Source organism: Penicillium maclennaniae, assembly GCF_028827695.1.
Source record: "Penicillium maclennaniae strain IBT 15551 chromosome Unknown utg000004l:1.0-3007600.0:1.0-3009580.0, whole genome shotgun sequence".
NCBI lineage: Eukaryota > Fungi > Ascomycota > Eurotiomycetes > Eurotiales > Aspergillaceae > Penicillium > Penicillium maclennaniae.
The window spans coordinates 2,802,410-2,828,511 of record NW_026623216.1 but is presented as its reverse complement, the minus strand read 5'-3'; the positions used below and the strand labels follow the sequence as shown (position 1 = coordinate 2,828,511).

Below are 26,102 nucleotides of genomic sequence, written 5' to 3'. Positions count from 1 at the left end.
ACCATCGAATAAAAGAAGGTAAAGGGAAGAAAGAACCAAGAACCAACGAGGACTAAGGTAAACTCGGAGCCTCGTCCGAGCAAAGAAGAGACACTTCACATGCTTAGGAAATAAGAACAGTCCATTGAAATGGGATATGGGTATGACTGATCCGCAGGATCAGATGCAAAGATAATAAAAGACAACACAAAACTAGGCCTCGATGGAGGACAAAAGCAAGCAATCGCAGGACAAATCAGCTCGCTGATCACGTCTTAGAATTAAGATGTGGGAGAGGATGAAAAGAAGACAACTCCGTCAACCAAGCCTGTCAGTCGAGATGAAAGAGATGAAAAGGGTAGAAAGGGAAGAGAGGGAAGAAAGAAACGCTAAAGACAAGCCCCCAGAGAAAAAGAAAATAAAAGGACACCACGGGCAATAATATGGCCGGGCAAAGATATGGCGCCAGGTCAGTTGATGCAAATCAAGGTTCATCGAAGAATGGTGTATCGGGATTGTAACTGTGCATGAAGGGAAACAAGGAAACCGTAGTCTACCCAGTGACGCCCATGGCACCGGCATTTGGACGAGGTCGGTAAGGAAGATTTTGGTTTTGGCCTTGGTTATCGGACGCATTTGGTTGACTGCCATTGCTGGTACTGCGCTCACGACGGTAAGACGGTTGAGGCGGCCCAAAGTCGCTGGCGGAGTGAGCGTGGGCACTATTTCCAGCAACATGACGAACCGAGCTTTGCATCTGCCAGGCAGCATCCTGAGAAGGGTCCGTCTCGATCCTTGCCGAGGTCGGGGTGTTTTGGTTGTTGCGATTGGATGGAGTAATGGTGAAAGTCTCCCCACCATTCTCGGGTCTGAAGCTTCCCCGAGCAATATCGCCGTACCGTTTCAAGATTTCTTTCGTTGTCACTTCGGTATTTTCCTTGAAAAGAGTCGGATCGCTCAGGACGGATTGCAGATCCTCCGGTATCTAGAGAGAAAGTAAATTAGCCTCGAACAATGCAGAAGGGAAATGATCCTGCTAACGCACCTCGCACATTGTGTCGTTGTACGTAATGAGTGCGTTCACTGCCTCAATAGCCAGGAAGCTTTCATCCACTGTACTGTTTTTGGTATTAGGATAGAGAATGTTCGGTGTCATGACAGTCGCGAGATTGTGAATGTCCATCTTGCTTCCAGATTCCTCATCCACATGCGAGAAGGATGATGTCCAATTAAGGAAGGTGAAGAGAACCTCCATCGTATCGCGATGGGCTTTGGGTAGGAGGCAGCAGGTGAGGTGAAGGACGCGCTTCTGTTTCTCGGGATCGGACAGCTTTTGCGCCGCAACGAAGAGGCGGTGCAGTTTGAAGGTCATGAGTGGGTCGGGCATCTCACGAAGGAACTTCTTCAGGAGAGCCGCGATCTGTACAGGGCCCTCCTTGGACATGTCCACTTGATCATATCGGGTATCAATCAATTCGGAGATTTCCTTGAGTCGGCGGATGTTTCCATTCTTTCGGAAGACACCCTCAACGGACATATCCATTTGACGCATGGCAGAGACTGCGTCGTCCACAATGGCCGGAATGCGCAAAGCTCCAGGACCAACACCGTGGCTAGACTCGGTACCTTCCTTCTCGACTAAGTAGTCCAGAGAAACACCGAAGACACCCTTCTTCTTGCTCGCTTTCTTATTTTCTTTGAAAGCACGGCCGAAAATGTTCCAGATGGTCGGTTTGCGAGACTCAATAAGGGACAACAGTTCTTCCATGGTGAATTGGCCTTCCAACAACGGTTCCATGGACAGGACAGCGACATGGCGAACAATGAAGTATTCCAAAGCTGTCAGCTCAGAGAAGTATCGCTTAGTACGGCTCGTGGGCTCCATAATCATATCCAATCCTGCTCCGGATAGACCACGTTGATGTCCAGTTCTGTACCTAAGCATAGGTTCACGGGAGTCCACCAGCTTGGTGCCGGCATGCCGATAGGCATTTGGTCGTTGTTCCTTAGCCTGTTCAGCTGCGACAATGCGAGGTATGTCGTCTAGAGTAAGAGCATCTTGAGCTCCAAACGTCAAGTCTTTCACCATTTCCCCGTTGGCATCTTTCTCTTCAACGATCTGAAAGCCTGGACCACGAGGGTCGCTACGGTCGTGTCCTGAGGACCCAGGGCGAGTCGCACTTCGACCCTCAGGGCCGTCGATGATTCGAGACGCGCGCGCCCTCTTATACGTCGTGGACAAAGTCCGCTCATTTCGGATGGAACGCAGACGACGCATTTCACCAACAGTTTGTTCAAGCGATGATTCTTGAATGCTTTCGCGATTGCCGCCGCTATGAGATTGGGAGCGCGTATTAGAGCGTCTGAATTCACCAGGCTGGACCCGGAAGCTATCCTTGTTTTCGTAGTCTTTGAGATTAGGATCATCTACCAAGGGAGTCAGTGACGCTACGAAACTTGTTGAGTGAAATGCCGAGGGAGACAGACCTGAAGTATGTGGGAGCGTTCCTCCAGCACGAAGAACCGCCAAGAGTCGGGCGAGAGCAACTCTCAGAAGGAATACGAATTGCTGCAACTTCGAGACCTCAATGAAATCACCTTGGACCCTCGAGTCCAGGTTTTGGTGATGAGCGCATGACGAGCAGTAAACACGTTTCTCATCTGCACACCACAATGCATCCGACAGGGTAACGGTCAAGTCCTTGTCACATGAAGAACAAGACAGATGGGGTGGCTTCAAATGCCATCGCTGATCTCCAGACCGAACGCATTCGTCGTCGATGGGCTCTTTGCAAGAAATGCAGCAATCCGAGTGCTGATCGGCCAGACCCTCAACTCCAGCGGTCAGATCAATGGATTCGTTTTCATCTTCCGGCGGAGCCAGTCCTTCGATATCCGACAAATGCGCCAGGAAATCATGTAGACCATCAGATGCTGATTTTTCGCGTTCGAGCTTGAGGGCGCCCTGAAGACCGATACGAATGAGAAGCTTGAGATAATGAGCAAGACCGGTAACCAAGGAAAGCAGCTCTTGGGTGACGCCGAGCTTCTGAACTCCAGTTTCTTGAGTCTTCGACAACAAAGCAAAGAATGCGACAATTTTTTTGCAGAGAAGTTTAGCTTCGCGTCCGTATGATAAATCTGGAATTACAAGTCAGCTGTGCTCAAAGTACAAGGACCTCTCGTCGAACTCACCCTTGACCCCTTGTGACTTAATGAAAACAGCCAATTGATCGACCGCAGAGAAAAGAACCTCCACATGGGCAATAAATCTCTTGGCTACGAGGACACCATCAATGTAAGCTCCGTTGCTGACATGGAGGAGCATGTCGGAGATGCATGCCGCTGAGGATTCTTCGAATGTGGAGAGAGTGCTCCAGATATTATAGACCTTCTCCTCCATTGTGTCTTCTTCCTGACGGATATGCTCACGCTCCTCGGGAGTAGCGTCAACATCCACAGGCGGTGGTTCCCAAGTTTGACCAGCGGGAGAGAGTCGGACATTCCAGAATTTGTGAATCATGTAACACTCGGGGTGCCAATGCTGATTCTGACCATTGCGGAAGATTTCGACGAACTGTTTGAGAATGGCAGTATGGCAGCCGTGGCACCGCTGGGCAAACTGCGTGGAATAGTGGAAGTGGCAGTAGACCTTGCCTTCATGCTCGTAATATGAATCTTGGGCGCCGAAAACTGTGGGACATACAGAGCAAGTAAAATGCTCAATATGATATTTGCGATCCAAAGCTGTAATGTAGGAGCCCCGGAGCGCACCGCCACAGTCATGGCAAAGGAGACCCAAGCGGCGGAAATAGTCTTTTTCACAAAGTGGGAATTGGCAGCTGCCATCCTCGGAGTCGACTGGGAAGAACTTGGACGCGACAATCTCGCCACAATCCTATGCGGTGTTAGACCTCCACAAGTTCTGTTTAATTCACACGCCAGGAAAATCTACGTACCTCGCATTTGAAGCATTCCAGGTGAAATGTGCCTCCAAGCGCTCTCACAAACTGACCGGTCAACGGTTCATTACACTTCTGGCAGAGTCGTGATGAGCTTGGTGATTTGTTGGGTCGACCATTGGGGCGCGATCGATCGCGGACGTTGGAGCGATCCCTGTAGCCAGGTTGCTCTGGTTCCAATCCCCGACCTGTGCGGTCATCCTGGCCGAGTGGGCTGTTTCCTGCAGTGCGCGTGGTGGGCGAGTCGAACGGGATCAAGCTGTCTTCGGGGGAGGTAGGTGTGTTTTTCTGGTAACCGGCTCCGTATCCCGAGGTGTTCACCGTTGGGGTCGGCTTGCCTGCAACCAGGCTGGCCGGGAGTTCACCGGGGGGCATGTTGGTCCCCCGTTAGAAATCAGGAGCGAATGACGAGAGCGACAACGCGGCGAACGCAGCATGCAAGGTAATTTAGGGCGAGACAAAGGGATCAATTTTGCTTCCGGGGAACGCAAGGAGCAGATCGCAGGGTGGTTTCAAAGACAGATCGGGCGCGTACTGTGCAAAACTAAAGTCGGTCTATTAGAATGGGGTCCGCAGCACTGGTGGGTTAGCTGAAATCGCCATTCAGCTTTCACTCACCTTCACGCCATGTAGTCACAACGCGCAGGAAAAAGGCGACAACAGCAGCAGAGGACCACAAATTTTGACGCGAAAGGTCTCAATAGAAGTGTGAGGCTCGAGAGCGAACAGATTGAGAAGGAATGTCCAGTGCGCAGACGGGACGCGGGGAGGGGGCCAAAGGGTTCGAGCTAAGGTGAGCGGGCGCCCGCGAGGACAACAAGCTGAAGAGAGCTGGACAGCAAACAACCCCCGGGTTTAAAAACAGCACATCAAAGGAAAAAGAGGGGGATGGTGAGAGGAATGGAGAATGGAGAAGGATCGGGCATTTGCACCCAGTTGCCCCCCTAATCGGAGTGCCTGGGTCACGTGGGTTCACCGCTCAACGCGACTGTCTGTTCTTTCCTTTGTATTCCTGTGTTCTGACTCTATTGAGCTGATCCAATGCTCCTGATGTATCTCTGGCGATCTTGAGTTCATAATTGACCTCCAAGAGTGGTCAGTGACCATCAATTTCCTTCTGTGTTCATATTGTGATTGTGAATGTGTACCTGAATGTGCCTGTTGTGCTGTCCCCGCTGAACCACCCGGCGCTGTCCATGGATCCCCACTGCGCTTTTTATAGCACACGCAGATGCCACATTCTCTGTGTGGGCCGTATTTGGAATCCGCACACTTACTCGAGAACATATGAGATCTCGCACTGTAGAGAGCCCAGCAAGGGTTTTTGGGTTACCAGACGTCATGAGAAGGTTGACGAAATGTCAACCCTTCATGGTGATGGCATAGCCCATTGGCACCATCCGTGAACGACACCGAACGGAAAGTTCAGTGCAAAGTGTAAGGTGTCCTGTGGCCACGGGTTTATCTTGACAACCCAGCGAATAAACAAAGTCATGTCAACCTGGACTTTGCGATTTCTCCTTCTTTTGCCTCATCACATTCGCCGCATGCTCTTAACCTTCCTCGATATCTTGACTTTCTTCCTCTCTCAATCTGGACTGGTAATCATAACGCTTCACTCCGCAACCGCAATACTGCGGACATGGCAGATCAGTGTACCATGCGCCTGATGCGGGTGAGTCCATAGTCTCCGATTTAACAGCCTAAACTTATCTGGGACAGGAGTTGAGCGCGCTCGAGAGAAGTGATCAACTGGGTGAGCCAAATTCCGATAACCCACATCATGAGGTGTCCTTGAGCGCGCCGCTAATCGTGACAGCGATGACCGTGCACTATAAAGAAGAGAATGTCCGTGAGATCAGCGCCTTGCTTCTCGGCCCCCCAGGCACACCATACGCCCTTGGTTTCTACGAGGTAAGTGTTCACGAGCCCAAAGACAGAGCCCTTGCGGGGCGCACTTAGTATTTACATTTTGTCTAGTTCACATTTTCGGTTCCCAGCGGTGAGTTGACGACCCTGGGATGAGCGATTCCTGACCATGGATAGACTACCCTGCAAGTCCACCCACAGTTCTTATCAGGACCACAAACCAGGGCAAAACTCGTTTTGGCCCAAACCTTTATGCCATGGGCAAAGTCTGTCTGTAAGTCTCCGAACGCTGTGGCGACAATATCCGATACTAACTTTCCAAAATTAGCTCGATATTAGGGTATGCATGACAGCTTGTTACCCGAAGTTTCTCTAATTATTTTCGTTAGAACATGGCATGCATCCCATGGCGAAGAGTGGTCTGCGGCCCAGGGGCTAGAATCGGTGTTGTTATCCATCCAAAGCCTGCTGTCCGCCACGCCCTATTTCAACGAACCGGGCTATGAGGATCACAATAAGGAGTCTGACAGACAATATATCGAGCTGTACAATTCCAAAGTAATTCCCCATTTTCGACCCGTCCAACGTTCTCCGCATATTAATGGATTACAGATCAGGCATGAGAATCTCAGACTCGCAGTCATCCAGCCACTGGAGGAAGCGCTTGGCTTAATAGCGCCAAAGTCAATGTCTTATTGTCACAGGCTCAAACACTCGCAAATGGCCAAGTCCAAGACCCTCGAGACACCAGAGGGCTCCGAGAGTGAAAGACAGCCCGGTCACCATGCAAAAATCACGGAGACAGGCCCGTTTGATGATTTTCGCAAGCAGCGATTTCTGTGGTACCTAGAACAGTATGAAGAGGCTGTTCAGTACGGCGTTGAAAAGGAGGCTAGCAGACATGGAACGAGATTCCCTTGCGTGTCCTTCGAATCTGGAGGCAACGCGATGAACGGTGAATGGAACTACCCAGATCTTCAAAAGCGAATGAATGTGCTCGAAACCAAGATCCTGGAAGAGACTTATGCATGGCCAGCGGAGGGCAAGAGGCTTGCTGAAGAGGATGCGGGCATCGCCGTGAGCTTGCGCGCACAGCATGAGCAGATTGTGTCAGGACTTGCGCGGCGCGCGGACTCCATCGTGGATCTGACTTTGGAGCATGATAACCCATTTCTGTGGAAACTTGTCTACTTCGGCCGTCCTATGACTCAATACGACGGCGGTATCCTCAAAATCAAGATCTACATCAGTCCTCGTCACCCCGATGAGCAGCCACGAGTGTTTGTCGAAACACCTCTCTTCCACGTGCGCGTTTCCACCCGGAACGTGTTGATCTATCTCCCCGCACGAGCCGAGGAGATGAACCGTCATATCGATGGCATAATCAGTTCAATAGAAGAAGATTCTCCGCCCTACAACCCGTTGATGACTGTCAATCAAGAAGCAACGAAGCTGTTCTGGGGCTCGAAGGACGAGCAGAAGCGGTATCACCGCAAGCTGCGTCGCTCTGTTGAAGAGAGTGTTGCGTAAGTATTCCCCGCTGCCCAAACAAATTCCATTGACCATTGTTTCCACAGATACCTGTGACATCGTCCGACCAATTTGCATTTTCACCGTATGGCCTGGTTCTGGCAGGAGTTGGTCAGGTCGTGGTTTCTCTTCGTTTCATAGAGAGCTGCATAGTAGGAATCAGAGATATTTGATGTGACAGATATCAATATCACAAGATCATCGGAATGGGAGTTGCCATATGAAAAGAACATCCCTAGCAAGGAAAATATAGAACCGCAAAGGGGAGGAACCGGCGTTCGATATACAACGCGGCCCCACAGTCTTATCGTCAGCTGATCTGGCCCTCCCCGAGCTCCCCTTTTCATTTTCCAATCTCGTCCCCATTCTCCACCCCATTCGACAAGATGTCTGCCAAAAAGCGTACACTAGAACTTGGAAATGTCCTGGTAGTGGGAGGATGCGGGTTCCTGGGATGGCATATTGTCGACCACCTTCTAAACTTCCCCTCCGAGTCCGATGCCAGCGTCGCACTGCCAAAGCCCCAGGACGATGCGCGATTCGATTTCCCAACTTTGGGCTCTCGCTACCCAGACTACAAGGCCAAGGTGTCCGTCGTGGATCTGCGCACGACCAACAACCGCTTGCCGGGTGCGACCTACTACGACGGTGACATTACTTCCGTGGAGTCCATGATGGAGGTCTTCAGCGCCGTCAAGCCTGACCTGGTCATCCACACTGCGACTCCGTCTGTTCTCGAGGGTAACAAGCCGCTACTGTACAAGGTCAATGTCGAGGGAACCCGCACCCTTCTCCAGGTTGCTGGTGGTGAACATGGCGACTGGGGAGGCAAGTGCAAGGCATTCGTCTACACCAGCTCCAGCTCAGTCGTGCACGACACCCAGAGCGATCTGATCAATGTCGACGAGCGTTGGCCTTTGATCCGCGGCAAGTTGCAGCAGGAGTACTATTCCGAGACCAAGGTAAGTCCATGGGCTCTTATTCCCAACTCGATCCTTCGCTTCGCCCGCTAACTCTTGTTCCCAAAGGCCGACGCTGAAGAAATCGTCCTCAAGTACAACCGCCAGTCACCCACAAACATGGTCACCTGCGCCGTGCGCCCCGCCGGAATCCACGGCGAAAAGGACACGACCGTAACCCACAAGATCCTCGAGCATGGCGCCAACGCGTCAAACACAGTCTTGAAGTTGCAACTTGGCACGAACGACAACCTGTTCGACTTCACATATGTCGGCAACGTGGCGTACGCGCACATGCTCGCCGGAGCGCGTCTACTCGCCACGTATGACCGCTACCAAAGCAACCAGGGCGGGCCCCTGGATCACGAACGCGTGGACGGTGAAGCCTTCAACATCACTAATGACTCGCCCCTGTACTTCTGGGATGTGACGCGGGCCATGTGGGCGCTCATCGACCGGGTGGTTGAGCCGCAAGATGTGTGGTCCCTTCCAGAGGGCCTGATGCTGTCCATTGGTGGATTGGCAGAGTCCGTTCTGAGCCTGTTTGGAAAGACTCCTCGTCTGACGCGCCGCACTGTGCGATACTCCTGCATGACTCGTTACTACTCTATCGATAAGGCCCGTTTGCGTCTTGCTTACCTGCCGGTGGTTCCGGTGGATGAGGGAAATTGCACGCGCCGTTGGTTATGTTGTTGAGAAGCAGCGCCAGGATGCGGGTAAGAAGGGGTTGTAAAGGATCTTTTAAAGAAAAATATTGTCTATACTGTAATAATAACGGAGCCGCTGCTCTGAACAATGTTATCGATACACCCACGGGCCAGGATCTGACCGAAACCTTCATTCAATGCGCATCACGCCACGTACCGTAGGTGCTTTACCTGAAGACAAATTGGCATTGTCTTCTTTGCATCCGGATGCGGTAGACCTGTGGAAAGCCTGTGGAGTCGGCTTGGGCGACTCACTGTGTATCGATGGCGAGCGGAGCACATGTCTATTGCGATCTTGTACAGTCTACGGAGATCAAGTGAAAGAAACCACAGGAAGTAAAGCTTCGTAAAAATCCAAGCCAGACCAGTGGCACTCATGATATGTCATCAGACTCTATGTGTAGCAATTAAACGTCATATCCCAACAATCGATCGGACGATTCCGGACTCCTTAACGAGAGTCTTTCTTGTGTGGCACCTCCAACGTCCCAATGTTGTCTGGTTCAATGCCCTCGTGTCTCACAATCTCAACATCAAACGCAGCTTTGCTGTTGAAAATAGTCTCCATTTCCTCGAGACTCTTACCCCTCGTCTCTTTCACGAAGAACCATACCAGTGCAGCCATGATGAGGTCCAAACAAGCATAGAACAAGAAGATGTAGCTACCCCAGGACTTCTGCATGTACGGAGTCACCAGGGAGAAGAGGAAGTTGAAGAGCCACTGTGAGCAAACGGAAAGGGAGGATCCGATCTCACGAATACGCGAGGGGAAGATCTCTGTGGTGTATGGCCATGGCAGTGGGCCCCACCCGAATTGGTAGACGGAGTTGGTCAAGAAGATCAAAGCGACGGTGGCAATGCCAGCCGGCGTCGGCGACGATTGCGGCTTGGGAGTCGTGTTGTTCACGATAGTGACGATGACGAAGAGGACGGACATGATCAAGGCCGTAATCCACAGGGTAGGTTTGCGTCCCCAGGATTCTGAGAAGAAGAAAATGTAGGTGAAGACAGTGATGAACTTCTCCGCACCGAAGAGACCAGTGATGAGCAAAGACCGGCTGCTGTCATTGCCCACGATCAGTTTGAAGAATTGTGGACCAAAGTAGGCGAGTGCGGTCATTCCGGTGCACTGTTGGCCGCAAAACATGAAGAATCCGAGAAGCAGACGATATCGGTTGGCGGGCTCGAGCAGCTCGCGCTTCTTTAACCCTTCGCTGGCGCGAATCTCTTCTTCCAGGCCGACACGCATCTCATGGAACTCGGCCTTGACAGCGGCGCCTGATGGTAGAAGTCACGTTGGCAAGGTGTATACATCCCAGAGGGGGGGTTGGGTTGAGGAACTAACCATCATCTGCTCTCATCCAAGTCAAGCTCTTCCAGGCTTCATCAAAGCGGCCCTTCTTTGCCAGCCAACGAACACTTTCAGGCTGGGTGAATAACCCCATGGCAAGCACCGAAGCCGGCACCAACTGCAGCCCGACGGGAATCTGCCACTGAGAGGAAGAAGTCGAAGGAATTGTACGCTCCACAGCATAGTCAATCCAGTAACTGATCATCACTCCCAGGGCAAAGAGGAGTTGCACCCCCGAACCAAGCCTCCCCCGAATCTCTTTGGGCGCCATCTCAGCATTGTAAGTCGGGACTACGGCTGTACCTGCTCCAAGACCGAGACCAGCCACGAATCGACCAATATAGAAGCACACGAGAGAATGCGATGGGACAACCTGCAGGACAACGCCACAACAGAAGATTGTCATCGCGACCTGAACGGTCTTCTTGCGCCCGAAGCGTTCGGAAACCGGGAAGATGCACAAGGCCGCGATGAAAGCCCCGACATTCTGCAGACTGACCATGACGGCATTGACGGTGGTCCGATCGGTATATCCAAAATCATTCCTGTACGAGTCGAACTCGAGTATACCCCCTGATGACGGGCCTCGTTAGCAAGGGGCGTTCGAGGCACGTCTGGACCACGGACACTCACCGACAATGCCGGTATCATAACCAAATAGAAACCCCGCGGTACAGATGAAGAAGCCAAAGAAATACGCTCGAAAGGCACCGAGCCTTGTTCCATTGAGTTTTCCCATTGCTCTGCTAAGACGACGTGGAACGCGATATGCAGCACTATCCAAACGCGAAAAAGGAAAAAAAAAGGGGAGACTACAACTAAAGAATGTGAAAAGTATCAGGTGCATGTGAGAGACACAAAGAAGCTCGTAACTAGTACATAAAGAACGCCCGAAAAAACTAAAATGGGCCAGCACAGACACGGGCGTGCGCATCTTTACAGCACGTAACCATCGCCCGCTGATTTCGCCATAGCACGCCATGGAACTAGACACCGTCAACCTGCGCCGAGAGCAACCAGCTGACGTACCGCTAAGGCCCATGGACATTCACTCTCTCTTTCTCGTGGCGTATTCCCTTGGCCGTTGGTCCGATGTCACTGGCCCTGGCCCTGGCGCAGGCAAGTCAATGAGATGATGCCCTCGGTGATCGGTGGATCTTCTCCGCAATCTGCCACGCCCCACATGTCTCCTTTCAGTTGATGATCTCAGCATCTCGCGGCTCGGCTGGTCGGATCGAGCGTCCCGTCTTCGTGGCGGTTTTTACTTTTTCCAGGGGTCAATCGGGCCCCTTCTCTTGCTCTGACCTGGGCAGCGGCATCCAGCTAGGGAGAAGTCATTCAATGGTGATAGAGTCCAGGAGGTGGTGAGCCCGAGGCGGCAGATCACGGGTGGAGCGTTTGACATGACTTCACTTATCGTAGGTGTGACTGCGTCCGGCCAGCATTATTAAATATATCCCGGTGCCAGCCAGGATGTTTTGATGCTTCTATTCGCGGAAGAAGATGACTGCGCTTCATACCAGGCCCTGAGTTCTGGCAGACTTTTTCGGAGCTTGTGTATTTCGTATAATCACCATCTCGGTCGGTCATTTCTCACTTTCAAGTTTCCCGTTTGAGGGGAGCCTTGACTTTGTCAATCGTAGCCGCCCTTGAGTGAGGAAATAATCCCTTCCAGCCTGATATTCGTCACGATACACAGTAGGTAAACATTTGTGTGGTCAACTTGGTACTTCCAGCCTAGCCAAGGTTCACGAGAATATCCAATCCACTATCCGAAATGTGCTTCTAGTGAAAAATAGAGTCTTCAGCTGCTTGTCGACGACAAATGCCACAGCTCGGAACAGGCTCCGACCCCAAATATCACCAACCAAAAGAAGGAGGCCAAGTCCCTTGCGCGAGAGGTCCTTCGAGGATCTTTCCCATGTGCGCTATCCGTTAGATCAGGTTTTCCCTGCTGCAAAATTCGTGGCGCCGTGATCGCCACGGCGCAAGCAAGGGGGGTTAGGCCCTGAGTACAGTACATAGCTAACGACTGTAAGGAGAATATCACCGATCTCTCGGGGAATAGTACCGGAAAGGTATGGCCATGCGCCAGACCACGAGAGCCAGTAGATATCGCGTCAAAGATCTTCTGGTGGAGTAGCACGCCGGAAAAGAGGCACGAAGCCGACGCCGAAGGCCTTGCCGATAGTTTGAATATCCGGGTCCCGCATGTCCTCTTCCTCCCATGCATGCATTGTCCCTATTTTGCCCATACCGCACATGCTCTGCAGCCCGATTCACTGACGGCCAGGCATAGGACAGCGGTTCGGTGTATTCTCTTCCTCGTGCAAAAATCAAGCAATCTTCATACTTTCGTTATTAGGATGATACAATATAGCTTTGATGGTCTCTGTCTGTGAGTGATCAAGGCCCTGAGACTGAAGGTCCACAGCTTGCATTGATGATTTTGTTTCCATTTTTGAACCTGAGGCTGGGTCCATCACCAGCAGAGAATCTCGGCGGGTCGCTCGAAGAAGGAGCGATAGAGACGGTGACAATTAGTGACGAGTTCGTTGAAGATCATAATGGCTAGACAGTATGGAATCATAAAACAGCAATGTCAGAGAAGAATTGACGTTTTAGAATGGCGATCTTTGTTATATGGATGATCCCTCGGCACTCGGCAAGGATAAGGCTTTGACGCCGAGCGGGTGGAGCTGATCTGGTCCCCACACCAAATCGGTACCTGTCTGTAGTATGAAAAGTTGGAGAGCCTTCCGGCGGTGGAGATACACATAGAAAAGCCATGTTGACGTTCAAATCAAATCGATGTGCTTCTCACATACTTGATCCATCCACGCTCGCGGACTACAGGCAATATTCGAACTTCATTCACATTCTTACAGTCAAGACTATTGGAAGCAGGAGAACTTTCCAGAGAACCCTACATAGTCTCTAGTAGAGTGAAAGTCCTCCACCGCATTGACAAGCCTGGCCAGTGAGCGAACTCTATACACTTTGTAGATCATGGGTCAAATCTTGAAACAGGGTTCCAACATTATAGTAAGAGTATCTTCCAATCAATTATGTACAAGTATCGTACTAAATAGTTACAAATACTGAATGGTCACACAGTCAATCCTCTTCTAGTCGCAAGACTCTACAAAGTCTGAAGTCGGATCATACAAGGGCTCAAACATGTTGCAGGGGATCAGTCGCATGGAAGATTCGGCGCAAGGGCGGGTTTGAGATTGTGGGAGGTCGCATGGCAAATTTTGAGGCTGAAGTTTTGGGCGAGGGCATTGGTGTCTGGATAGAGATGAGTATTGCATGGGTTCTGTTGATCGTTGCAAGGGCCAGTCACAAGGGCCAGTGAGGGATGTGGGCGCTGCGGGTATAAAATCACAAGGATACTGGATGCTGCAGTGGGTCCAAGAAGGGGTAAATGGCTGCCATCGGTTGTCGTGATTGGCAGAGCTTGGTGAATATGGGGACTGGTGGGCAATTAAGCGGAGGGACCCTTGTCAGTTTTCTCGTTGGCGACGATCTCGCTCTCAGAAAGATCATCAGCGATGGCCTCGGTGACAGGACCAGTGTAGACGGTACGGCCGCGGATGAGCCAGTAGATCCCGGCGAAAACCAAAAGGGCGGCGAGATAGACGCAAGCGTAATTCATCTGCGATCAAAATTAGCACACGAGACAAAAAGCTCCACAGTTAGCAAACATACGTTGTCCGCGGCAACAGGCATGGCCGTGGGCAGCACGAAGATCACACTGACGAACAGTGTCCACAAGCAAGCCCAGACGTTGACAATCCAACTCAATGCGCCCATGTGCCAAGGACCAGGTTCAAATTTGCCAAACATCAGTTTGCACATGATGGGAATGCAGTAGCTCCAGTCCAGGGCGATAGCGCAAACAGTGAAGACACCGGAGATGGCAATGTAGGACCCGAGGCCAATCAAGTTGATGGCAATGCAGAAGAAGACAGAGATCCAGACGGCGTACAGAGGGGTCCCGGTCCAGGGAGCCACTTTGACCCAGATCGTGGAAAAAGGCAGAAGGCGGTCGCGAGAGAAGGCAAAGACCGTGCGGGCCAAGGATTGCATGGCCGTGAAGGTCACGAATTTGATGATGATCAGAGCAGCAATGGTGAAGAACATGGCACCACCCTTGCCAAGGCTGTTATAGAAGATCTGGGCCACGGGCTGCTCCATTGGGGAACTCAGGATCTCCTCCGGATTACCCATGCAGAAACACAGAACGATGTTGAACAGGAACCCGGCCACGTAGGTGAAGGCCATCGCCAGGGAAATCGCCCATGGCGCCTTGCGTTCGGGCTCGCTCATCTCCTCCGTGATGTGCGCGGTTGCGTCGTAATCAGTCATGGTCCAGCTCACGGAAAGGAAACCGAACAACCAACTAAACCCGATCGGTGTCCAGCCACTCGAGCTATCAACTTGAGTAAAAACGTAGCTCGCATCATGCTTATCTTTGGTCAAAACCAACAGGGCAATGGCACAGGCCACGAGAACACACACGTGGAAAATGACATAAAATTTGGTCATCTTCTCCATCCAGTAGGTCGACAGAGAGTTGACCACTCCCGTCACGACCGTCAAAGCAGCCATGACACCAACGGTGGTGTCAGTGGTGATGGTGTAATTGAAGTTGCGGCTCATCGAGACCGCGGCGAGCAGCATTTGCGCAGCGCCGTACTCGGACGAGGCCACACCGGCAACCTGGCCTAGGAGGTTCAGCCATCCAGTGAACCTAGAGAAAGTGTTAGAAAGGCATGAGGTGTGCCTCTATGATATTGTTTTGCTTACCAACTGATCGAGGGCACCCAAGCCTGAGGGGCCAGACGAGAGATGGTAAAGTAAAGGCCACCGGATGTCGGATACGCCGAGACTAGTTCGGCGACGGAGCACTGATCGATTGCATTAGCGCGCCGGATCATGAAATCATTTGGGGGCTATCCCACTCACAGCAATACACATACAGCCAGCACCAGAGATGAACCAACACCACACGACCGCACTACTGCCACCCGCTTCCAACGGGTAGGACATAGTCGTCATGATGGTGGAGAACAGACCACTGATGCTGACTGCGAAAGAAAAGGTGGCCAGATATCCAAACTCACGCTTAAACACTGGATTGTAGCCAAACTTGGCTGCCAACTCGGTATCGGCGTGGGTGAGATTAGCCACTGCAATCTTCTTTCGCTCGCCGTTGGGCCCAATAATCTCCACCTGACGTCCCTCGTGACGCTGGCGAAGTCCAGTCTCACCAACACTAGCTTTTTCAATGATATCCGCCATGATGAACAGTCGCTCTGCGGTCAGCAATGGAAGAGAGGAGAGACAGGTTGTACAAAAAGAGGAAGATCCAGGACAAGCCAAACTCGCCAAGAAAAAAAGGCAAAAGGAAAAAATAAAAAGAACATTCGCGGGCCGAGAACACTTCTTAAATGAAACCGGTTGGACACGGCCTGGCCATGTGTGGCTGTCTCGTTTTTCGACCCGCTGCTGATGTCCACCACCAAGATTCAAGAGATATCGGTGGAGCCTACTCCATATTATTGGAGCGGAGAGGCACACTAAGAGGGACTAAAGGGGGACCCGGTCGTATTCACCACTGTTCACCCACGTTCATAAGTGGATTCCGTCCTGAAAGCTTGACATCCGGACCTGCCTTCATTGGTGGCTCGATCACCGGCACAACCTTCCTAATGCGTTCTACGGCCCTTCGTGCGTGATGGCCTCATGTCGTTAGTCTTTAATCTCGCCGACAAGGGGGGGTTCTTTTGCAAGAGCCCGAGATCCATGCGATGCCGGGGAGGATGATGAATGTTCCTCATCTCCAGCCATGCCCGACTACCCCCAGCCGTGCTGCTGAAGAGCACCTTGGGATGGCGAAGACGCACGGTCCCTTGGCGGGGCTGAGAAATGGAGGAACTCTAAAGGCACCAATGAACTGGCCTAGATAAGATTGGATTCTTCGATATGGAATCTAACTGCATGGTTTTCCACTCCTTCTATGATTCAATTAAAGGTATGCTAGAATGGCTGGAACAGACCAGAAGCCCAGCATCGGAGTGATCAGGCGAGATGCTTCATCAATACTCGAAGCACCTGATCTTGCTTAACCAAGTTACGGCTGAAGAACTTGCCTTCCCGCTGAGTGTATTCTGCCAACTGCCTCGCGCTCCCAAACTTTCTAGGGCCCGAGCCCGTGGCCCAGCATTCCATCACATCAACTAGATTGACAAAGACATGGCTCAGGGCCTTGAAAAATACACCTTAGTTAATAAATGCCGTCTTTGAGAAGAGCAGTGAACCTTACCAGTCGACACTTTTTGATAGACTCCGCTGGCTTGATGCCGAGTTTGACACACATCTGCTTCCAACGCTCAAGGCGCGCATCGTGGTTGCGTGAAAGGCGTTCTTTCTCGGCTTGCATGAAGACCGCCCAGTTCTTCCTCCAGGCCTTGGATCCAATCTTCCATTTCCGGACTTTGGCAAGCTCGTGGAAATCGTCCATGAATGATGCATCCGAATCTCCATGCTGGCTGCTGTCCGTGTCGTCTCCCAGACTGAGATCTCCCATCAACTGGTCAAGCTTGGCTCCGGTCATCTCTAAGATTTCGTGTTCCTGAGTCAGTGGGGATAGATGCGGAATAGATACAGGCGGGAAGCTTACTGGCAAGACGTTGCAGTCTTCGGTGTGGATGGGTAGGTGTAGAGGAGTAGTGGGCGAAGCATACACAGCGATGGGGAGGGATAGAGCAAGGACAGGTAGAGAAAAGGACAGAAGAAGAAGAAGAAGAAGAGAAAAGAAAGAAAGAAGTGAGTGGAAGATAGGTTTCAAAGTGAAGCAAACGGTGAATGCAAATGTGGGAATAGTGCGTGCGGGGAACGGCAGATGATAGGAACCGCGCCTCCTTGGTCTATGTACCTACACACCGTACAGGAGCCTCATGATTCAAAGCAACAAAGCGCAATGAATACCGTAGAGCCTAGAACACGAAAAGTGGAATCGATCCTGCCCACACTTGATTGTTGAGAGCGTCAACTCAAAGAAGCAGTCGGATATTCAAAAGTCTTACACAGAAAGGGAGTCATCATCGGATCACTAGTGGTAGCTTGAGGCTCACTGTGGAATTCTTGTATCGAAACCTTGTGCCAGCCAGCGAAGTCCATTGACCTTGTGATGTTATCCCTCCTGTCATGGTCTTCGGTGGACCTGTCGATTCATAGCACCAGCCAGTGCCCAGACAAGACCGGAAGAACGAAGCAGCTTGAGTGCAGTAACTGTCTATCAAGCTGACTAAAGGGCACAGAATTCATCCCTGGGGGATTCTGTTTCCCCTCCACAGGTTCCTGAGCGGCGAAGATGCAATACCATCGGACACCTTGGCAGTCCTTGTCAGCTTTAAGTCTACCTTCAAGTGCAGCTCCAGTATCAGCAATTGATGCAAAATACCTATTTATCAAGAGTGGACCAAGTCCACAGGCGCAATGCTTGGGTAATTGTCATTAGATTGAGACTATAAACCAAGGTTCAGGATGCCTGCACGAATATGGTCAAAAAGTGCTATACTATGCTCAGACATCTCTGTCAGCAACTGAGGTTGCCAGTGGTGGTCAATTTTGAGAAAGGAGTGAAATGAACATAATCATCAATATGATTGCCGAGACCCAGTGGGAATCTGACACTTATCTGACGTTGAAATCCTCCAGGACACTCAATACTGGATTCCATGGACAAATTGGTTTCTGTGGAAGGGAGGGCAAGGTACTGCTTGCCCAATACGGAAACTGCACCAACGCTCTCCGCGACAACTGCCATGATCTGCCTTGCGGAGCTTGTCTTAAGAAGTCTTTTCAGTCATCCGAGCCCAATGTTCCTCACGTTCATCTTTCGATTAATCGCAGGCGCTGCGTTTGCAGCACTTTCTGTTGTCGTCGTCTTTCCCGAGACTGCACGTCCCGGTTCACTTCGCTGGCTTTCTCCCTGGAACGCGAGATTTGACTATGTTGTGGTCGGCGGAGGCACTGCAGGTATCACGGTCGGCGCACGGCTTGCTCAGAATGGGTTCAAAGTCGCCATCGTTGAAGCAGGCGGCTATTATGAAAACACTCATCCCATTTCGAAAGTGCCCGGCTCGGCTGTTCTAGGTGTTGGGGCTGATGTGAAAACTGCATCAGCCATAGATTGGAGATTTGTGGCAGACAAAGTGCCGGGTGCTGCTTATCGTGACATTCATTATCCTCGGGGAAATGCATGGGCGGATCGTAGGTTCGGAAACGGCGAAGTCGTTCGTGAGATGCTGACGGCATATCCTTAGGTCGGCAGTGAACTTCATGATTTACCAACGGTAGGTGCAACATACCGCCGAAGAAACAATGCTCAACGCTGACTACCTTGACCAGACCCTCCAAGGGCGCGATGGAGAGGTGGGCAGATCTCCTTCAGGATTCCAGCTACTCATGGGCGAGTACCCTTCCCTTTTTCAAAAAGACAACTACCTTCACGTCTCCCAGAAGTCACCTTCACGCCAACAGAGGTGCTTTCAACAATTCTGCCTTTGACATCGTGGGTGAACCCCTTCAAGTATCTTACCCACGCTATGCGATGCCCTTTTCATCTACTGCTGGCAATGGCTTCACTGCGATCGGAATAAGTGAGACAGAGGACTTCAACAGCGGATTTCTCATGGGCCACCAATACTGTTCAATGACCATTCGTCCTTGGGATCAATCACGGAGCAGTTCAGAATCGGCATTTCTTCGTCCGGCACACGCGTTGGCGAATTTGACTATCTACGATCGGTCTTTGGTAAAGAAGATTCTTTTCAATGAGCACAAGCGAGCAACTGGTATCAGAGTGAAGCAGAGATGGGGCTTCTGGAACTACGACATCACCATCAGAGCGATGAGGGAAGTGATCGTCTCTGCTGGGGCTATTCAATCTCCGCAGCTTCTGATGGTCTCAGGACTTGGACCAGCTGAGACCTTGCGAGATCACTCGATCCGGCCCATTGTCAATTTACCTGGAGTTGGACAGAATATGTGGGATCACGTTTTCTTTGGACCATCATATCAGGTCAATGTGGACACATTCACCGAACTGACACAAAATCCTCTATATGTTGCAAAGCAAATTGCAAACTATTTGGTCTTTCGAAATGGCCTGTTCACAAATCCGTCGACCGACTACATTGCTTTCGAGAACCTCCCAGCCGTGTCGCGGACAGAATTCTCACCCGATAATGAGAAGGATCTCTCCTGGTTCCCCGACGATTGGCCGGAAGTCGAGGCAAGCCGACATATCGAATAAGTGGTTGAAGAGCGCTAACTCAAACTAGTATCTTGTCGCATCGGCATATGTTGGGAACTTTTCCGATCCATTCAGACAACAACCCTCTCAAGGACAATATGGCAGCATCGTTGCCAGTCTTGTGGCATCCACATCACGCGGGAATATCACTATCAGCTCTTCCAATACAGAGGACCCGCCGATCATCAATCCGAACTGGCTCGCCACAGAGACAGATCAGAAAGTGGCTGTGGCAGCCTACAAGCGAATACGCGCCGCATTCTACTCCGATGCAATGAAGTCGATTTTGGTAGGGCCCGAATTTTTCCCTGGATTGAAGTATCATACGGATGCCGACATCTTAAATGTGATCAGAAACACCGTGATGACTATCTATCATGCCGCTTGCACTTGTAAAATGGGCCCAAGGAACGACATGATGGCTGTGGTTGATCACAAGGCGCGGGTATATGGTGTTCATGGCCTGCGGGTAGTTGACGCCAGCGCATTCCCCATACTACCTCCAGGTCACCCTCAATCAACAGTCTGTAAGTATTGCCGCTTATCTCGGAGTCTACCAAGTTGCTGATTGTTGATTTGACAGATATGTTAGCTGAAAAGATCGCTGCGGATGTCATACATGAGGCCGAAGGTTCGCCTCAGTGACAGAGCCGTTTCTAAATCCAGGAAACTGAACATTCAACGAGGGATTCAACACTGGATGGATCGCAGGCCTTGTTCTAAAAATATATTACCAAGTCTCTTCTAAATACATCTGATTCAAGGTATCGAACATGGTGTAATCACTCGGCAAACAATCCGGCAAAAACGCAAATCCAAGATTGTGCGCAAAGAGTTCATTTGATGTAAGGTCATCCTGTTGAGGATCCTGCTGAGTGCCATCAAAAGGCTGATGGTGAAAGTGGTCCATATTGGGGGTATGCAGGTGGGCAAACAGATTCTCTATGTGGAGCGAAAGAGGATTCTCAAATATTGCGTTCTGGATATCGAACGCCCCATCGAAAGCATTCAAAGGAAGGATCCCTGTCTCCCATGAACCATTTGGACCCACTGACCAGGATTCGTTGGCAGAATCACTGGCTGATACCAGTGGAGGGAGATGTTCGACTCCATAGCGCTGGAAATATAACTTTTCAAGGTTTCGACCAATTCGTTTGGCGATATTCCAGGATGTAGAGAGTTCTCGAAGAACTTGGAAACACAGACCTGCAGCCGCGTGCGGGGGTAGCATGCGAGGCGCATCGTCCCCGGAATTTTGCTTCAGCTGGGAGTAATCAAGAGAACAGCATTTCTCGACGATGATCAATCCAGCAGATAAAATGCAGTGGGTAGCAGTGATGGGGCTTAGTTTGAAGCTTCCGAATGTCTGTCTATACTTTTGAGCGATGATAACCATTGACCTAACCGAGGCGCTGCAGCTGGATACTGCTTTTTGGAGTCTGAGAGATGCACATGACTTCCCGTCTCTTTGGGGGTCGATTGGGGAGGTGGTGTTGCTCGCATCGTCTGATTCATCCTGCTCCTTCAAATATGGTTCGCATAGTAGTAGGTGTGCGTGTGGTACACCATAGACATGGTGTAAACGTGAGGGAATCGTGAGGGTCCAGTTGGTCGGTCGATTTTGAGTTCAGAGGGTAAGTCGTAAGCCCATGTTTTGAGCTCGAGGATACATGAGTCGAAGAATGCAGAGCGCTGGTGGGCGTGGATGAGCGGTTTTGGTGACCATCTAGGCTATGTTAGCCGAGTTCAGGACGAGAAAACAGGGTAAGCGTACAGGGAGAGGAGGATCTTTTCCAGGATACGGCAGAGGGAGATCATTGACCGATGCAAATCTGTCACTTCCTTGCAGGATGCAGCTCGTAGCCCTCCATTTGCAGCAGGGAGGCGAACTTCGGATGTGCATTGAAGATATGGCATATTGACGGCGCCTTGAGAATCCTATGAAAGAGCTGATGAGATCTCAAATCTTGTGCATATTAGAATTTGAACGTACCAGCAAAGTGCACACTCTGCCTGTGTAACTTGCTGAAAGTTTGTCATGGCAGTAAAGCGCCCAGTATATCTGTCTCCGTAACTCAATTTCAATCGGTGGCAGAGCGACCTTTTCCGCCAGCACAGCAGGATCCATGTTGAGCCCCATATCTAGGGCAAGGCGATTTGCCATTCCTTGATGAAGCCACCCAGCGGCATCAGAGCCCATTGCCTATCATCGTGTGTCAGCTGAAGTCGGTTGTCTGGCAACATGATGGATTCTTACAATGTATACCATGCCCATGATAGCCAGGGATTGGATAGTCGTGATCTTTGGCCACCTCAGATCATGTTGAATGAGCTTTTCGGCTTTGGCAATGAAGAATTTGCCAGCTGTGTTTGAATCATCTGGGTCTGTTCGCACTTCAAGGCGATCGCAATAGCGAGAACCCAGAGCCAGAATGCAATTCAGCAAGAGCGGGCTGCAATACCGGCCACCATGGGCCAAACTTTCGCGAAATAGTGTTTCGTTGACTACTTGAAGCCACGGTTGCTCCCATTCGAAATATAAGTCGATGAGATAAGCTTCGAGTTCATCTGATATTGAGCTATCCCCCGGCATGTTGATATAATCATTCGTTTGGGTCTTGCAGACTTTGGACGTGCTGCAAGATGGGTCTCCCGATGCACCACCATTGCAGGAGCCTTCTGTTTGATACGCATCTTCAGTTGGAGAGGCTGCAAGGTCTTAGCAATTGACACCAATACAAGGAGCTCGTAAAGTCTCACCGTTTGCTGAAGATCGGAATAGCAGACGCCCACTGGTAGGACCAAAATACCGGACCTCACCATCCTGATCAAAGTTCAGAGATTCATCAAGGGTAAGGGCGCCATCGAAAGTCACACATAGATCATCGACACTCGATGACCCTGCCGCGCAACTTGGATTGGTTGGTTGATTTGAGGATTCATGCTCTGCTATCAATTGGGCCACAGAAGCATCGGCATCAATACCGTGCGACCTGAGGACTTTTTCCAGTAGCTCGATGCGGTTACGCAGCATCACAACATATGACTTAGGGGCTGGTTGTCTTCCATCCTCAGCAGTAGAATACTGACAACGAATGCCTCGATCGAGACATCGTGAACAAGATGGTCTCGTTCCATCGCACTGCCAGACAATCCCAGTTCAGCACCATCTTGACAAGCAAATATCTTCAATGCTTCGTAGAGCTGCAACTCAACATACCTTTGCCCTTCGTCGACGGCATTCTTCGCAAGCCCGTGACGTATACTTTCTCCCGGCCCGCTTTCGTCGGGCAGCAGGATCATCCACTGGGGCTGTTGACGACATATAGCCACAGTTCGGATGATCTCAGATACCAGGCAGAATATCTATCATGGATTTGGATCCGAATGGTGCAAGGTTGGATGCATCTCAAGGCAGAATGGGTGATGAATTAATCAGCAGCTGACGGGTTCGACACCTTTTTTATAAGGCAAAATTCGTAACCCCAGAATCTTCGTACGGCGCTGAAGCCACCATTTTCTCTTCAATCCTTCCATGCTATTGAACAAGTCGACCAATTCAAGCTCCTTCAAGCCACAGAGCCGCATACTGCGACGTGGTTCTCGAAAGGATCTAGTCTCAAAACTCTGCAACATATCTTTGTCCCACACCTTGGGTAATGAATAGCTCTTTCAATGAAAACCTTGGAGATAATCGTCCTGTCTCATGATCCTGGTTGGTTTCCAATGCTAGAAACGTAATACAGCTAGGCCCCTTGTAGACACAGGCTCTCACTGGGGCAGGTTCCAGCCTTTATCTCATGGGTTCCGTCTTCAAGTAGCCTAGGAACCATTACCAAGTTTTAGAGTAACCAAGTTACACGAACTGGATATACTTGATCACTTCAAAAAGATAGAAATTAGGGAGCACGAAATCGATATCTTATCTTCAAACTTTCTCAAGTCTTAAGTGCACCCATGGTTAGAGGCTTTGATTCTACATGGGCACAAGGATATGGGTGACAAGGTGGGGCCTTGGATGATGTGTACAGGTGAATACCTTCTAAAGTGACATCTTAATTCCAGATACTATATCTTTAGTCGGCTCATTTCAAGCTGCCTTCAAATATTCCCTTTTTACCCACTTGCTCTTGCAAGGCGAGGATATTCTAAACAAGAAGCGCCTTAGATATCCGAGACCTCCTCAAGCAGGATATTGGGGGTTTTCCGCAGACACGCCTGCTGTGCTTCATGACACCGTACCAGGAACTTGTCCGAATTGACGAATAGTGATTCATTCAATGAACTTGAGGTCTTGCATTCCCAGTTTATACGGGCTCTAAGTCAATTCACGTGAGGTCTCAAGTGCAATCCAGCCAAAGTTGGAAGCACTCAATACTGTTGCGCCCGGACCATGATTCATGTAGCTGGAAACCCGGCACGCGGCACTCGATGGAAGCAAGGAAGCGACGAAGCGATGCAGTAAATATTCCTCAAGACCTACGAGGTCGAATTTATTTCCCGAACTAAATGCCTTCCTGGCTTCCAAAGTCAAACGGAACATACTACTATGCCGAGGCGACGACCAACCTAAGAAGCCTGTCTCAAGCATACCCCAATTTCCTGGGAAGTTGGGCATTCAAGATTATTCACCATTTCATTGAACGTACGTAACGGATCGTCACGGCTAGCTTCCTAGGCTGTCCACGGTAAGAGGCCGGATCACGCATCCCACAGCCCTCGGTGGAGCCCACCAGATCCCCTTCAGATCAGAGGCGGACGCCGACTATTTGGCCATCAGCACGATTGGATTCCCTCGGCGAGGAGACGAGCATAAAGTTTACTCGGGGAGTATCTTTGCAAGTCTGGGGCCGTTGGCATGAGGTACAGCCAGTGAAACCGTACAAGGTGGATTATCCGGCCATTTTTCGCACCGCCCCTGTTGCGCTAATACCTGCGAGGTTCAGAGATGAGCTCATGCTGACCGGATTTGAAGTCTCATGAGCCAGAATGAGTGGTTCAGATGGTCCTGAAGCATCAGGTGACTATACCCCGCAAACCGGGGAATCTGAAGAAACGGTGGAGCCGGTGATCGCCACGGACCACTCTTTCTCTTTTCTCTTCCCTACCTTGTTCCCACATTCCATCCAGATGGGGCAGGGGAGGAGGGAGATCTTCCATTCCCTCGTGAGATTGGGAGATTGACACGAATCGGCAATTCCCCCCTAAGGACGAGGCCGTGAATGAGGACCAGTAAGGGACGACGCAGGATGAAATGCGTCTCTGATCGTGTCACAGGCCAGTGCAACCGATCCCGATGCAGAACAAATGCAGTGCCGTCCTACTAGGAAGTCTCTGTCTCCACTCCCAACTTTGATCACATAATCTTGAAATAGGTGAAAGATGAGTAGGACAATGTTTGAGGCCTTCACCCGGCCCACGGGTCGTTTGGGAAGGTCTCATGTGTCCACGCCAGGAGCAGATGGTGGCGTCCAGTGAGATGACGCTTGCGAATTCTGGACTAGCGGGTCGGAATGACATGCTAAGAAGCTACACGGCATGAAGGGATCGGGTCCGAGATTTTCTTTTCCCATAGCCGGACAGGAGGGGGGATGGGTTTACATCAGCTCGGATGAAACATAGATAAGAGGGCACACAAAGGAGGCGCAGGGCAGGGATCCGATACGATGGATGAGCAAGCACAAAAGTACGTAGGAACTGCAAAGCTACAAAGAGCAGGATCCAGACTCGACGCCATGTCAGTGAACTCTGTATAGCTGCACCACGTCATGAGAGCCTGACAAGAATGTGCTAGGCACACACTTTCGAATGCGAGCTCACGGTAGGGACCTAGTAAGCTAGTAAGGTAGTGTTTGAGTGACTGAATTCCATACCGGCATAACCAGCAGCAGTATGTCCAAGAGGTAGAGAATAAGAAAAGAAAAAAAAGACACGCACAGTACCCAGTTGGGCGCTTTCATCCAATCATTGACCGCCCTGTCTCCCCCTCTCTCCGTTTGGTGTTCGGACTTCGCCCTCTTTTTTTTTAATATCCTCTACTCATTATCAAATATCGTCTGTCTGTTGTTTCTCTGGGTCAGCCTCTGCTGGGCTTGACGTCGATGACCTTTGCGCGTCCCTGTCGCGCCATTCCCCGCATAGTCACGGCTTCCGTGATCCTCCGTGTTTCAAGTTCGACCTGCCCACCTCCTCGCGACTATCGATCGCGCCTCGCGGTCGACCGATCGATTTCCCCTGTGCTACTTACTTGCGACATGGCCTGTTGATTCTACGGATGAATCGATAGCCTCAGCCACGAGAGCACCCGCTCTGCCCACCAGCAGACGGTTCTGCTTGCACTCGACAAGCTGTTTGTTTCGTTCTACGTGATTTTGGTGCTTTAAATACGATCGAATACACTACTACCGGCTGTCGCTT

The 26,102-nt window shown here is 50.8% G+C and overlaps 8 protein-coding genes across 8 annotated transcripts; 3 read left to right on the top strand and 5 right to left on the bottom strand.

Moving 5' to 3' along the window:
- Positions 1-532: 532 nt before the first annotated feature.
- Positions 533-4,316, bottom strand: N7477_005195 (GTPase-activating protein LRG1; the record flags this gene model as incomplete). The annotated part of the gene is made up of 5 exons (XM_056966858.1): positions 533-964; positions 1,025-2,406; positions 2,467-3,120; positions 3,175-3,877; positions 3,939-4,316. The coding sequence occupies 5 exons, from the start codon at positions 4,314-4,316 to the stop codon at positions 533-535; spliced, it is 3,549 nt and encodes a 1,182-aa protein (XP_056823639.1).
- Positions 4,317-5,583: 1,267 nt separating this feature from the next.
- Positions 5,584-7,340, top strand: N7477_005194 (ubiquitin-conjugating enzyme E2; the record flags this gene model as incomplete). The annotated part of the gene is made up of 7 exons (XM_056966857.1): positions 5,584-5,616; positions 5,664-5,855; positions 5,922-5,943; positions 5,988-6,084; positions 6,139-6,150; positions 6,200-6,368; positions 6,423-7,340. The coding sequence occupies 7 exons, from the start codon at positions 5,584-5,586 to the stop codon at positions 7,338-7,340; spliced, it is 1,443 nt and encodes a 480-aa protein (XP_056823638.1).
- Positions 7,341-7,726: 386 nt separating this feature from the next.
- Positions 7,727-8,995, top strand: N7477_005193 (C-3 sterol dehydrogenase/C-4 decarboxylase; the record flags this gene model as incomplete). The annotated part of the gene is made up of 2 exons (XM_056966856.1): positions 7,727-8,302; positions 8,369-8,995. The coding sequence occupies 2 exons, from the start codon at positions 7,727-7,729 to the stop codon at positions 8,993-8,995; spliced, it is 1,203 nt and encodes a 400-aa protein (XP_056823637.1).
- A 462-nt stretch (positions 8,996-9,457) lies between these two features.
- Positions 9,458-11,096, bottom strand: N7477_005192 (sugar porter family MFS transporter; the record flags this gene model as incomplete). The annotated part of the gene is made up of 3 exons (XM_056966855.1): positions 9,458-10,284; positions 10,352-10,930; positions 10,991-11,096. The coding sequence occupies 3 exons, from the start codon at positions 11,094-11,096 to the stop codon at positions 9,458-9,460; spliced, it is 1,512 nt and encodes a 503-aa protein (XP_056823636.1).
- Positions 11,097-13,844: 2,748 nt separating this feature from the next.
- N7477_005191 (uncharacterized protein) lies at positions 13,845-15,664 on the bottom strand (the record flags this gene model as incomplete). The annotated part of the gene is made up of 4 exons (XM_056966854.1): positions 13,845-14,015; positions 14,069-15,113; positions 15,170-15,270; positions 15,329-15,664. 4 exons carry the CDS (start codon positions 15,662-15,664, stop codon positions 13,845-13,847), a joined length of 1,653 nt encoding a protein of 550 aa, XP_056823635.1.
- A 780-nt stretch (positions 15,665-16,444) lies between these two features.
- Positions 16,445-16,979, bottom strand: N7477_005190 (uncharacterized protein; the record flags this gene model as incomplete). Its single annotated transcript, XM_056966853.1, has 2 exons — positions 16,445-16,630; positions 16,689-16,979. 2 exons carry the CDS (start codon positions 16,977-16,979, stop codon positions 16,445-16,447), a joined length of 477 nt encoding a protein of 158 aa, XP_056823634.1.
- A 1,267-nt stretch (positions 16,980-18,246) lies between these two features.
- N7477_005189 (GMC family oxidoreductase) lies at positions 18,247-20,330 on the top strand (the record flags this gene model as incomplete). The annotated part of the gene is made up of 5 exons (XM_056966852.1): positions 18,247-18,640; positions 18,702-18,723; positions 18,779-19,658; positions 19,714-20,212; positions 20,269-20,330. The coding sequence occupies 5 exons, from the start codon at positions 18,247-18,249 to the stop codon at positions 20,328-20,330; spliced, it is 1,857 nt and encodes a 618-aa protein (XP_056823633.1).
- An 85-nt stretch (positions 20,331-20,415) lies between these two features.
- Positions 20,416-22,988, bottom strand: N7477_005188 (fungal specific transcription factor domain-containing protein; the record flags this gene model as incomplete). The annotated part of the gene is made up of 7 exons (XM_056966851.1): positions 20,416-21,207; positions 21,252-21,411; positions 21,460-21,623; positions 21,679-21,888; positions 21,943-22,394; positions 22,446-22,698; positions 22,776-22,988. 7 exons carry the CDS (start codon positions 22,986-22,988, stop codon positions 20,416-20,418), a joined length of 2,244 nt encoding a protein of 747 aa, XP_056823632.1.
- Positions 22,989-26,102: the final 3,114 nt, after the last annotated feature.